General features: G+C 40.0%; 1 protein-coding gene across 2 annotated transcripts in view; it reads right to left on the bottom strand.

The window, feature by feature from the left end:
* The window catches only part of WDR7 (WD repeat domain 7), a 266,103-nt gene that overhangs the window by 54,951 nt on the left and 197,980 nt on the right, over positions 1–13,172 (bottom strand). For both annotated transcript variants that reach the window (XM_040985029.1, XM_040985030.1), the window contains one exon: positions 4,175–4,274. In XM_040985029.1, coding sequence (XP_040840963.1) covers positions 4,175–4,274 — 100 coding nt within the window. The remainder of the gene's footprint in view (positions 1–4,174; positions 4,275–13,172) is intronic.

The following is a 13,172-nucleotide window of genomic DNA, read 5'->3' as shown; positions in this document are numbered from 1 at the left end:
CTGAGCGCAGCAGAATCTGGCAAAGAACGCAGCAGTTACGACAAATAGTGCAGTCAAAGCAACTCAGGGACAAGTGCTGCCTGCCTAACCAAAAGCAAACATTGCCAGAGAGAGCACCTTCCTCCCTGCTTCAGCCAAACACACACTCGTTGCTCTGGAACATTGCGAACACCAGCTCACCTGCTTAGTAGGAGCACTGCCTAGCAACGAGAGATAAGCAATTCATGGGGAGTTCGTTACTTTTCCACTTTTTTTGGTTAAGGCCAATTCGATCAGGTATATTCTTAAGTCACTAGTGGCTGCCAAACAGAAGCAAAGTCAAGAGCCCTGACCTTAACACCGGGACCTTAACTATTGTCCTACAAGTGCGTTTGTGATCTCCACACTCGGTCAAGCAGAGTGGACATTAGGAAGGAAGGCAGCAATACTTCTGTTTTTCCACCAAGGTGCTCCCAACTGCGCAGTGCGAACCCCCGGCCTCAGGTCTACAAGCACTCCCAGCTCCTCAGTTTTTTCTTTGATAATTCCCCAACATGAGTGTAAGCTCGCTGGCATGTAGTACATTTCCATGCTTATTTTAATATAGTAATCGGCTATATTTACTGAGCACCAACTGTTAGACAGATGTGATGCCGTCAAAATTTCCCGCCCTTAACATCTGGCCATTCTGCTTGGCCTTCAGCAATAGACCTATCTAATCAGATTAACTAGAGATTTCTTAGTCCTGATGTTTCCTTTCAGTAATTTTCCATCTACTGACCCTACCCTGTTCCTAGACTGCCACTTTCCACCTGTCCTTATGAAGTGGAAAGTGAGCCAGTCTCACCCATGGCCAATGTCAACACAGAGACTCCTGTGCTTAATGCATGGCCTCCTGGAAGAGTCTGCCTCAGTATCAACAGGCATTTGAATAAATTCTACGTGAATACATCTCATTGAAATAACAGGCACTGTTTCTGTTATCCCTTTACAACGAAGAAACTTCAGCTCAGAGAAGGTCCCAAGACATAAAGCTAATTGGTGGAGACGGGATTCAAAACTGTACAACTTCGTGCTCATTCTTACCCACCACATCCCACTTCAATGTTTTTGATCCTTTTTAATTAAATTAGCTAACTCTTCTCAATTATCTCAGTCAGGGGCAAGCAAACCTTTTCTTTAATGGGATTGCTAAGTAAATACCTCAGTCTTGCAGACCGCAAATGGCCTTTGCCAACCCTAACTGTTCAATGGTACCATAGCAAGTGAGTGTGACTGTTCCAATACAACTTAGCATGAGACAGGCCTGATTTGGGCTGCAGTGTGCTGATCTTTAATGTAAGGAAAATGCATATTCCAGACAGGTATGCCACCTTTACTCGTGGTTTTGTTCAGGATGGGAAGGACAGTTCTAAAGAAAACTGAGTTTTTACAGAAGAAGTCAATGCCAAAAGGTAAGGGAAAGGAAGTCGAGTTCACTCTTTCAGTCTTCACCAGCAAGCCTAATAATGACAACAGGAAACAGTCATTGTTCATCGAGTTGGTTCTCTGCCTCTAATGAGGCTCCGGGCCTTCTTGGGGTTCCTTTCTATTTCTTGCATTTTTCTTCCCTTCAGTTGTGATTCCTCTGCTTAGCTGCTTATGCCTCATCTTTCTACATAATTGTGATCCTCTTATTGCCAAATGAACTTATGATTAGATATATACTGTTTACATTGTTTTATAGATTATATAATTGTGACGTAGTACATTCTACTATTATTTAATATAGACCATATATATGTATATATATATTATTATTTTTTTTCATTTGAAAAAGAGGAAGACAGAAAACTGAGGAGGAGGGAGAATTCCAAATGCCTGCAGTGGCTGCTGGGTGCTGGGAACTCAGTCCAGAAGTGGCGAACACCCTGTGACCTGAGTGATCACCACTGTCTCCCACAGTCTGCAGCAGCAGGGAGCCGGACTCAGGTGCCAGAACCAGTCATCACTACCACCACTTTGATGTGAGACACGCACACATCTTAACCACTGTCCTAACTACAAGGTTAAACACCCAGCCCACCGACTTTAATGGTTTTTTTTTTTCTGTCATATCTCTGTCGTTTCTCATTAATAAAAATGTCTCTATAAGTTGATTCTAATAGATTCTTCAAGAAGTATTTACTGTATTCCTAATTCAAAATAATCTTTTAATTCATTCTCTAAAACATCATTTTGAAAGATGCTACCAATAATTGTGTAAATTGTTGATTCACTTATTTCAAACACTACAGCACTAAGGAAAGAATTTAGAACATCTCTCAAGAGTTCAATGTCATTGGATACCAACAGTGACTGGCAGAAGCAGTTAAACAATGCTGTCAGTCATTCAGTGTTGTTTTCTTGTTCTCATTGGTGAAAAGAAAGCATAACTTTGCTTGCCATAGAGAACTGGAAAGTCAATTTGGGAAACTAAAATCAAGTCTCTCTCTCTCTCTCTTTCTTTCCCTCTCTCCTTCTCTCTGCAAATCTGCTTTTCAAATAAAAATAAATAAATCTTGACACTTCCTAATAGAAAGAAGGAAATGAACATGTAAGTTCAGTGTGGTGTTTTCTCACTAGCCAGTGATCTCACTATTTTCCCAGCCCCCTTCATGTGTGGCAGCACATGCTGGTGGCAGCAGTGTGGTATGCAGCAACAGCGCTCCTTCTCATTTCCTCATTTCTGTTTTTAAGAGAAGCTTGACATGTTCCTTCGCTTTGTGTACCTTCGTCTTTACCTTGTCATAGTTGCAGTGATTTTTGTCTCAAGTTTGCTAGTAGCACTCTCCTCCAATTTTTTTGAACAATTTCATAACACAGAGATTCTGAAACTGCCATTTGCAGAATCTGGCAATTTCAGGAAAGCATATTAAAAGCGAGGCATGACTTAATTTTTAAACAAGCATTCAGAGTGGCTTCATTACTTTCTCTTATCCCAGAACAAAAGAAAATGGTCACCAGGAGGGGGTTAATGACTTGAGAAATATCATTCACACAAACAAAATTTGATAGTTAAATCAATGTGGCAAGTGGTGCATAATCGATGCACTCTTAGGAAACGCACAGTCACACTCACACACTCGAGCTGCTAGGAAGGCCTGCATAAAGACACGTGTTTAACTTTTAAACCATATCCCCTAAACTTGTCCGATCTCTTGAGACTTTTAATACCTGTTACCAGCTCTTGGAATTATTTCAGGAGAGGCTGCCTGGGAAGCTCTACAGAAATAATTAATAGTCCTTTAAATTCAAGAAACAGTCTAAATTTTCACCCACATCCTTATGAATTTCTTCATCGTACCTTTCAATTCCTGATATGATAGTGAGGTTGGCTATATAAATATATATCAGTATTAGAAGAAGCCAGTATTGAAACATGAGAAGGAAGGACTTGGAAATCCCCATCACAAACCTGATAACTTTACCATACTCGCCATGGACCTCAGTTTTATCATTAACAGTGTGACTCTGGGATAAAGGGATCTAAAATGGTGAGCATCGATACCTTTATTTCTAAATTGGAGCTAGACTTGCCCTATCTACCCAACTGGTATAATTTTTAAATTCAAGTGATCAATATCCATGAAAATCAAGAGGAATTTTTTAAAAGCTGTAAAGCATTATGAAAGTATAAAAAATGTTAAAAGTATAATAATGTTACTTTTTGCAATTCATTATTTCAAATATAGCATTAACTTTGCTTTTATAGTATGATATTAAATGCTACTGTGATTTCTTTTTATGAATTCTGTCTGGGATACTGTCTTATAATTATCAAGTATCTCATTTGCTCTACACAGAAAAATAATTTTTTTGTCATTTGTGTCACCAAAAAGCCATCATCAAACTTTTTTTCATGAGACACACAGCAGAGAATGATAAATTGAGAAAACTTGGTGTAAGAAGGAAAAGCCTTTTTGAAAAAATAGCTCCTGAGTGGTGGCACTTTAGCCTGGGCCCTGTTCTGAAGCAGCTGGGGCAGCCCTTCAGCCCCAGTGAATAGAGACAGTAGGGCTCTATATTCTTTGAGTCCTTCATTAAACTATTGATCCCCTTAGCATTATCCATAATGTTCCAGCAGCTCAGCACGTCAACTGGTGAAGTGCCAGGCTCTCTCGCCTTTCAATAACTTCCACACTTTATGGAGAGGAAGTCACAATGATTTATTTACCTGACATTTTCCAGTCCGGATGTCGTACAGGGCCACTGAACCATGCCGCGCCCCCACCGCTATTCTGTGATTCCGCTCGTAATAGCTGACCATGTAGAACCTGAATTGAACATTTCAAGAACAACAAAAACAAAAACCAGGTGAGATGACCTGCACATGGAAGCAGACAGCAAGCAGCAGACCTCAGAGACTGAAGCCGGCTCCGACAGCATGCTAGACGAACATTATGAAGGGTTTCCAAAAATGTTTGATTGTTAATGTCTTATTTTCAATAATTCTTAAAAATCAATGGAAAGCAAAATGTCGCTTGGCATTGCAAGAATCTGTTAATTTTTATTTTCAGCAGAAACAACTTTAATAACCACAAACACCCTTAAATTTTTGAAGCCAAACACAAAAATGATTACATGCAAACATTCAGTTCAGCAGTGGTGGCTATCACATGTATGCTTCTGTTTGAAGAAAAATGGAAAGATAAAAAGGCTTATGTGTTCAGTTTAATTATCTTTTCATAATTTACTATATTATTAAGGAATAAAATATTTTGTTCTGCCAGAAAAATCAGAAAGACTACATGGATTTTATGCTTAAATTCATATCAGTGAATTTAGAATAAATTAGGAAGCCATTCACCAGGAAAAAAAAAAGTTATCCTGCAACTCTCCAAGATTTTCCATATTTACCAGTTTATCTACATGACAGCTATGGCTGAAGCCAATCGGATTAAGTGTGTTTGACAGGTATTTTGAACTGCATAAAGATAGGACTTAGAGAGGATGGTTTGAAGGTCAGTTGATTTATTATTCACATTTTTCTAGATCTGTTTTCATAACTGGATTAAGAATTTGAATTCCTAATTTATACTTTGCCAAGCTGATTTCTTGTCTACGAGACTAAGCTCTGAAAATAAGAATACAAAGCTGCTGAAGTTAAGAGACACACCAAGGTATGGTTTTGTATATTTCACATACTTTTCCCATTCTCTAGTGCTACAGCTGCAGTGTGAGCAGTGCAGACGAATGCGCAGTCTATCAAGAATAGAGAGGAGGGTTTTACATCTCCCACTCATTTCTTGCCTCTTTCCCTTTGATTCCATATGATCAATTTTTCTTACTATTTTTGAAAAGGGAAGATGGAGAGGTGCAACATGACAGAAAAAAGGTACCATTCTTTTAATACTTTCTTGGGGGTACTCAGAATAAAAAACCACCGGGGCATGGGAGAGCATTTGTGGCACTGCATGAAGAGAGGCTGAGTGACAGAAGATGCGTCAATGTGTGAGCAATTTGCAACCAGGGAAGTCGTGAGCAAGCCACGTCAGCATGAACAGAAATCAGGACACTGATACACCCACCACACATCTGGAAAACCGATCTTCTGGTTCCAAACTTCCATTTTTTACTTATTGCCAAGTAATGGGGTAAGCAATACTTCATCCTTAAGCTTCGATCATTAAACTTCCCCTTTGTCAAACGATTCATGCTTTACATAGGAGACACTATTTTATGGGGCCCTACTAGGTTTTGATGTGCTCGGGAAGGGCATAGTACTCTTTGCATACTAGTTTGAGGAATGAAGAAAGTACAAAGCTGCTGAAGTTATTGGCTGGTTAGTAAACAGTTAGTTGTTCAAGCTTTTTTTCTAAGCAAAGCAGCAGGACTCATCTCAGTGCAGAAGAACACAGTGGAGTCAGCCATCAAATTCTAATGTTCTAGATGAAAATGAAAACGGCTTAGTAGAACTTTAAAATGCTTATTGTCTTAATATTCAGTTCAAAGACTGGCATAAGTATTTGTAACACTGTATCTGTATCTATGCCTACATCTATTTCTACACACAAAGTCAGGTAACAGCATCATCCTAGCAGAGCAACACAGAATGTAATTTTTAGCAAATGCCTTATATATTTATTCTGTACAAGTTAATGAACACAGAAAAACAAAATCTGCAGTGGCATTTTATCTTTTATTTACAAAAATATAACAGCTGTATCACTAAGATCCTTCCGTAAAACTAAATATGATTACCCCCAAAATAATCCTTTTCAAAACACAGCATTGGTAAAATATGTTTGTTTTGACAAAATTGTAGTTAAAATATAATCTAAAGGCTTTTTGTTATGCTGCCCGTTTTCCACCCTCTAGACAAGCCCCTCATCTTTCTATATCTCCAAACACCATTATTTATGGGAGGGAAAAAAAGATGAAAGCTATTCTTGGTATCGAATCTTTATTCTGCCTGAGAGGACTATATATTACAGACTGCATTTTTCATTCTTTGCAATTTACTACTAGAGTAGTGATTCTAAAAACTACCTTAAAGAATCTTAGAGAGTGAATGTCTTACGGCACGCTTGCATCTAGGTTTTCTTGCTAAGCTTCTTGTTCCTCTGACAGTGGTCCTTTGAACAGAAGGTATCTGGGGTGTACCTAAAGTCATTTGGCAGGGCTCCACTGTGGGGGCTGCAGGCAGCACATCTATACTTCTGCTTGAACAAGTTCTCCATCTGGGGTTGTTTATATTAAGGGTGATGACACAGCATTACCTGCCCCAGCTCTAGAAGGAATCAGTGGAGGGCTCATTATCACTTTTAACATTGTTCTTGTCTAGACTTGCTTCCACATGGAAGCCTTGAATTATTTCTAAAACGTGAGAGTCACATAAGATGATGTGTGCTGAGCCTTCTGGAAAGGCATCTTGGTCTTTACCATGTAGGTGCATTCTTGGTCAATAACCCAGAGAGACTTTTTCAGTTACATTCAACTTGAACAATAGTTCTCCTTTATTAGGAGGACTCAGGAAACTCTTTTCTGCCAGAGAGAACATTACCCCTTCAGCAGATGAAAGAACAAGGTGGAGTGGTGTCAGTGTGTAAAGCACACTTCTTTCCAAGGTGGCCAGTCCCTGAGCTCCGCGCATGCACTGCTGCCAGTGTGCAATCACAGGGCCTCACTCTTGGATCCACAGCTGTCCTCCAAGGTCCTGCTCTGGCATCCCCCCTCCCTTTCCTTGCTCTACTCACATCAGTGCTTCTCTGTTCCTCAATGGAAAAGTCTCACAGGGATGCCCCGTGGAGGTCTGGACACCTGCTGATCCCTCCACTTGAGAGAGGACACTCCCATTCGCTGCTTCATTGGCTGGAGATTGGGACAGACTGAAACTAAGTCTCAAATTGGGCATCAAGCCACGTGAGCATCAAGGACCCAATCAGTTGAGCCATCACTGCAGCCTCCCAGGGTTTGTACTAGCAGGAAGATGTACTCAAACATTATGGCTGAGAATTGTACCTTAGGTACACTGCTGTGGGACGTGGCGTCTTAACCAGAGCCTTAAGTGGGCCAAGCACCTCCTTCTCAATGAATATTTAACAGAGTCTAAAATCACAACTGAGAGCACCAACAAAGGAACAAAACCTGCCCAAGAAGTGAGGCAGACATGAATGACTAGAATGCTGCTGCAGGATCCTTCAAAAACCATATTTTCAAGTGAGACAAACCATTGTAAATTTATAAGAAGTTACCTATAAGGGCTCCTGGAGCCTGGCTACATGAGTGTTGAGGCTGACAATGACAAAATATAAAAATTTATTTATAACTTAGGAACTAGAAAAGATGATATGAGTTAATGTTCAAGAGGTAACTATGTGATTAAAAAATTGGTACAAATGTCCCGGAAGTCAAAATAATTCTTAGAATTTGCCCAATATTTGTATCATTGCACATAACTCAATAAATATGGCATTATCACATAAAACACAGTTAAAGAAATAATCATTTCTTAATCATTGCTAATTATGAAGTCAGAGTGACTTAAAGGAGTGACACACTTCATTTTTCCAAAGCTACATTTGTGACTTCACTGACAAAGGAGTGACTAACGGTGGCTTCTGATTTGAAACTTAATGTGAACTGGGTCCATTCTGCCCCAGAAAATTACTTGGGAGCAAATCACTTTGCTTGGGAGTTTGCCAAGCCCCCAGGACTCGAGTCTCTAAATAACTCTGGCATTCTCCATTTGCGGTTCCTCTTGAGCTGACAAATTTTTCCTCTTTACTAAAAATGGCCCTCAAATGAGAGAAAATGTGTGAAATTTAAAAGTCAACTTGAAAAGACAGTAAAAAAGGAAAACTTGCAACCCTCAGCAGAAGTATGATTTGGAACAGCCAGAAACCTGTACCATTATCCAATGACTCTGGTGACATTGCAAAGGTCTCAACAGGTTAAAGGGCTCCTGTAAACTGTACCTGGAACATTAAAATGAGGCGAGAAACACGTGTCCACTCATGTCAAATTAACTTCCAGCTTAATATGAAAGCACTTCAAATCTAAGGTATGTAGGAAATATAACCAAAATAACACAGTTCTCTACAATTACTACTGCTTGTAGCTAACATTTACTGAGCATTGCATGCAATCACACAATATTTGTATATGATTTTTTTGTATTTGTGTATGAATTTTCAAAAGTAACTGAGCTATTATGCCTAATTCATACCAAGGTATTTTTAGAAATTCTTTAAATACTAACTTAAAAAATTCTAAACACAAATGACTCACTCTCTTTGAACAGTATCAGGGCAGGTGCTCATGTTGTGGTGCAGTGGGTTAACGCTGCTTCCTGGATGTCTATTGGAGTGCTGGTTCAAGCCCTGACCATTCCACTGTTGATCCAGTCCCCTGTTAATGTGCCTTGGAACGTAGCAGAAAATGGTCTGTGGACTTCAGTCCCTGATTCCACATGGCAGACCCAGATGGTGCTCCTGGCTCCTAGTCTATCTGTCTCTGTTGCTCTGCCTCTCAAATACTTTTCTTTAAATATTAAAGCAATATACACTTGTGAAATACGGAAAACTTCAATTGCCCCTCCTTTGCCTGCTGTTAGCAATTTAGGGAACCTTCTGAGAATTTTTTCTCACTTTTAATGCAAAAAATAGTTATCAGATTGTGCATATTATCCTGTAATTTAGTTTTTCCTCCTAGTTGACACCCCATCATGTGTGTACACATGGATGGCATCTTTCTCATACTTGCAGTGCTCCCATTATTTAAGCTGAAGGATATTCAAATTACATGGACCATTCTATCCGTGAGTGTCTTTACAGGACAGATTTATAAGAGTTGATCCAAGCACACATATTTTTTATATTTTAGTAAGCAATGCCAAACTGCTTTCAACTCTCATTAGAAGGATGCTCCTATTTTATATTATCAAACTTCCTGCTTTTTTGACAAAAAAAAAAAATGGTAGCACATTTTTGCTTCATTTATTTGAGAGGAAGATAGAGTGAGAGGGGGAGATAATGAAAGGGATGGAAGGAGGGGAGGGGAAAGGAGGGAAGGGAGAGGAGGAGAGAAGAGTCCTATCTGTTGTTGTACTCCCCAAATGGATTGCAATAACCAAGCTGGATCGGGTCAAAGCCTGGAGCCAGGAACTCCATCCAGGTGTTCCACATGGTGCCAGAAAACAAAGAAACTGAACCATCACACCTGCCACCTGGGGTGCATGTTAGCAGGAAGGCACAATGGAGAGTGGACCCAGGACCCAAACCTGGGTGCCGCAACCGGTGATGCAGATGTCCTAAGGGGCATCTTGGCCACTATTACAAATGTCAGCTCACATTGCTTGTTTGTCTGTTTTCATTTGCATGAAATGACTTTAATGAGTCAATTCCCTTGATAGCACTTCACAGATACATATGCCGATTATTGCTAATAAAAAGAAAAACTTCAAATCAAATCAACAACACATGGCATCCCTTTATTCATCCTGCATATTGGATAGGGAGGCAAGTATCCATGATGGGCTCCTAAGAACTGAGCCCCAGACACAGGTGCATTGGGTTGCTAGGAATCCTTCTGCAGCTGGCAGGTCACCCTGATCCCCCAGAATACGTCGGTGACAGTCACCTATTGCCATGGCCTAGGTTAATCTCTGAGGGATGCCAAACAGTTTGGAGGGCCACTTCGTGAGGAGTTAGCCTAAAAGATTTAGGAGCAGGTCAACAGCCCACTGAGGCACCACAGCTACAGCAAAGGGGGAGAAATTTGCAAAGGAGGAATCATTTTCTGCAACATGTTTCCAAACACACCCCAGAATTCCATGCCTCCACGCTGCTAATAAATCGGAAAGATTTACAGACATGAAAGTGGCACTGGCAGAGGTCTCAGCGCAGAGGGTCTGGGTTACTCATTGTATGGGTGGAGGAGGTGATGGAGAATTGTTTCCAGGAAGTGCTCTGTTCCAACAGAGGGCACCCTTTGGGTGAGATGCTGATGGACGCCTGGAAGAGTCCATATATTTTTCTGGATGCTAGGAAAGTTAGGAAATACTTTTTGCTTCCAGAAAACACTTTCCAAAAGCATCTTGTTGCTCAGGTGGTAAAAGCAGCATTGGAAATGCTTCCTGAGCTGTCTGAGCATGAGCATTTCTGCAGACGGAGCACACACGTCTAGGCTGTACTGAGAAGCAAGCCTCCTGTCACCTGGTCTTGCACCTTTTAACTGTGCAGCCATGGCTAAGTTACTTGTCTGTGTTCCTGGGGTCCCCATTTGTCATATGGAAACAATAACAGTTGTTGGGAAGTCAGGGAGAAACTGAGGGAGGTAAGCTTTTAGAACACTGCCAGAGGCACATAAGCAATTAATATAGTAAACATATGCCAACCTTATTGGCTATCATCATCATCACCTTTGAACGTCTACTAGAGAACAAATAAATGGGATGCAGTTAATTTGCTGTTTTCCTATGGCAAATTGGTACTAATAACATTCTAATAAATAGAAGTAAACACTCCAAGGAATTTACTTGCATATTTTAAGATAACTTATAATTTGCAAGTATAAGCTAAAATAATTGCAGATTATTTTCTTCTAGTCAAAACTTCCAAAGACAAGGTAAACAATGTGGATTTAGGCTTTCTCTGCCAATTTGAATATGCAGATTTTCAGTAATAAAGAGAATTAGGGAGTTATTAGAAGTAGGAAAATAAATGCACTAGAATGATTTTAGGGAGATTTCTACTTGTGAGGACAGAGTGACATCTCTAATTGTTTATTATCTAAAGGATACTGTTAATGGTTATTATCTTAAGACTTTCACTGGAAGTTAGGATAAGAAGCTGTTTTACATCCCATTACTGGGATCACCATACCGGACAGGAACAAACCACAGTTTTCGAGGCATTTCTTTAAAAATGAGCTCATGCAATGTTCTAAAGTAGACAGTGTTCATTTCCTTATTGGATTTTAAATGCCCCTTTAGGGTGAACACAGCTGATTCAGCTTTTCACTCAAAAAGCAAAATCAATCAGTCTGTCTACATCACAACAAACTTTAAGAAAAGGTAAAAAAAAAAAAAAGAAATAAAGTAAACCATCTCTGAAAATGCAGACTGTTAACTCTCCCATCTAGTGCAGATATTCCAACTTACTTTGAATTATTTTGTGTTTCATCTGAATCATCGCTCCAAGGGTTTCTCAATGATTATTTATTATTTTTTCCAGTTATTTTCATATCCAAATTTAAGGGAATTCACAAATGTTAGAGAAATGTTAGTTTACCAGTGAAAGTGAACCTTTTGCCATAGTTCCCTCCTGCTCTTCTTGGGAACACCGGAAATGGCCTGGAGTGTGTCTTTCCGGTTTGGTTTTCTCTTCTTATGTACATTTGTACATGCATCAATATCAGTGCTCACATTGACTTTACTCTTTCAAATGATTTCATTTTGTACACTGCCCTGAAGCTTTTATGGTTTCCCCATTGTCTCTTCTGCTAACATCTTCCCATGACAAGAGCAATGGGTCAACCTGGATCTTCATAATACCTACATGACATTCCACTAGTCTAGCATATTTTAAGGAGAAGACTGTTAGTAAACAGTGTTTCATTTACAAATACATACAAATGGAAGTAATTCAATACAGAGCACATTTGGGAAAACATGTTATGAAGAAAACATATTAAGATGTCTTCCAATACAGGTCAACTAGCAGATCCCTAGTCAAATGAAGCAAAATAGTATTAAACACTGTTTCCATGTCAAAATTCTTAAGACTCGGGGGATACAGACATTAAACAAATAAAACATTTTTACCCAGAGTTCTTCAAACTTAGTTCTGTCCTTGTCATCACTGTCTTTGCTACCTACTTGCAAGTCAGAGTAGTCGAGTCAGTAAACAAATTACCCAGATGCATGTCCAGATTGCTTGAGACTGGCTTCATTCTTGGCAATGAGTTATGCAATACCAAAGCATACGCTGTAACGCCTTTTGCAAAGTGATCAATGACTCATGGGTCAGAAATTCACAATAGTCCTGAAATCTGTATCTCATTCAACGAGAGCCAATTTTACAGTTGGGAATAGGCATAGGTCTTGGAGTCAGAAGGATTTGTTTGCCTGATACACACCTATGGTACTTTAGATCTCAGCTGAGACCTCACTGATTCTCTCCCCTCTATGCACCCACACCAGCTCCCTCCTGTCATAACTGCTGGACTCTTTCGTGTGTCCTGGACACACTTGAGGACAGTGCCTGCAGCAAATCAGTAATCACCCCCTGTCTCTGCCAAGAAGACAATAAGACCTCCAATGGCAGGTACTGACTGGCCAGCCAGGTATAACAGGGTAGCCTGCCCTGGACCAGAAACATAGGTATGTACTGAATAAAAGAATGGCTTCTGAAACATTTTCAGGAATTTTCACACATATTTAATTTAATTGTGAGGTAGAGTAGTCAAACAGCGACAGAGACAGGTTTTTATCCAATGGTTCACTCCCCTTGTGCCACCAAGAGCCATGACAGGGCCAAGTTAAAGCCAGCAGCCTAAAGTCCATCTGGGTCTTCCTTATAGGTAGTAGGAACCCAGTTCTTGGTGTGCATCAGGGGTTTGAACCAGGATGGATGCACGGGTCCCACATGGTACCTTACACACTGAGTCAAGTACCTTCCTCCCTCTTTCTAGAATTCTTAACAGAAGTTACGCAAGTACTCAAAAATTAC

Source organism: Ochotona curzoniae, unplaced genomic scaffold (assembly GCF_017591425.1).
Source record: "Ochotona curzoniae isolate NIBS_2020 unplaced genomic scaffold, NIBS_Ocur_1.0 contig_43, whole genome shotgun sequence".
Taxonomy (NCBI): domain Eukaryota; kingdom Metazoa; phylum Chordata; class Mammalia; order Lagomorpha; family Ochotonidae; genus Ochotona; species Ochotona curzoniae.
The sequence above is the reverse complement of the archived record's forward strand: the minus strand, read 5'-3'. Positions and strand labels throughout refer to the sequence as shown.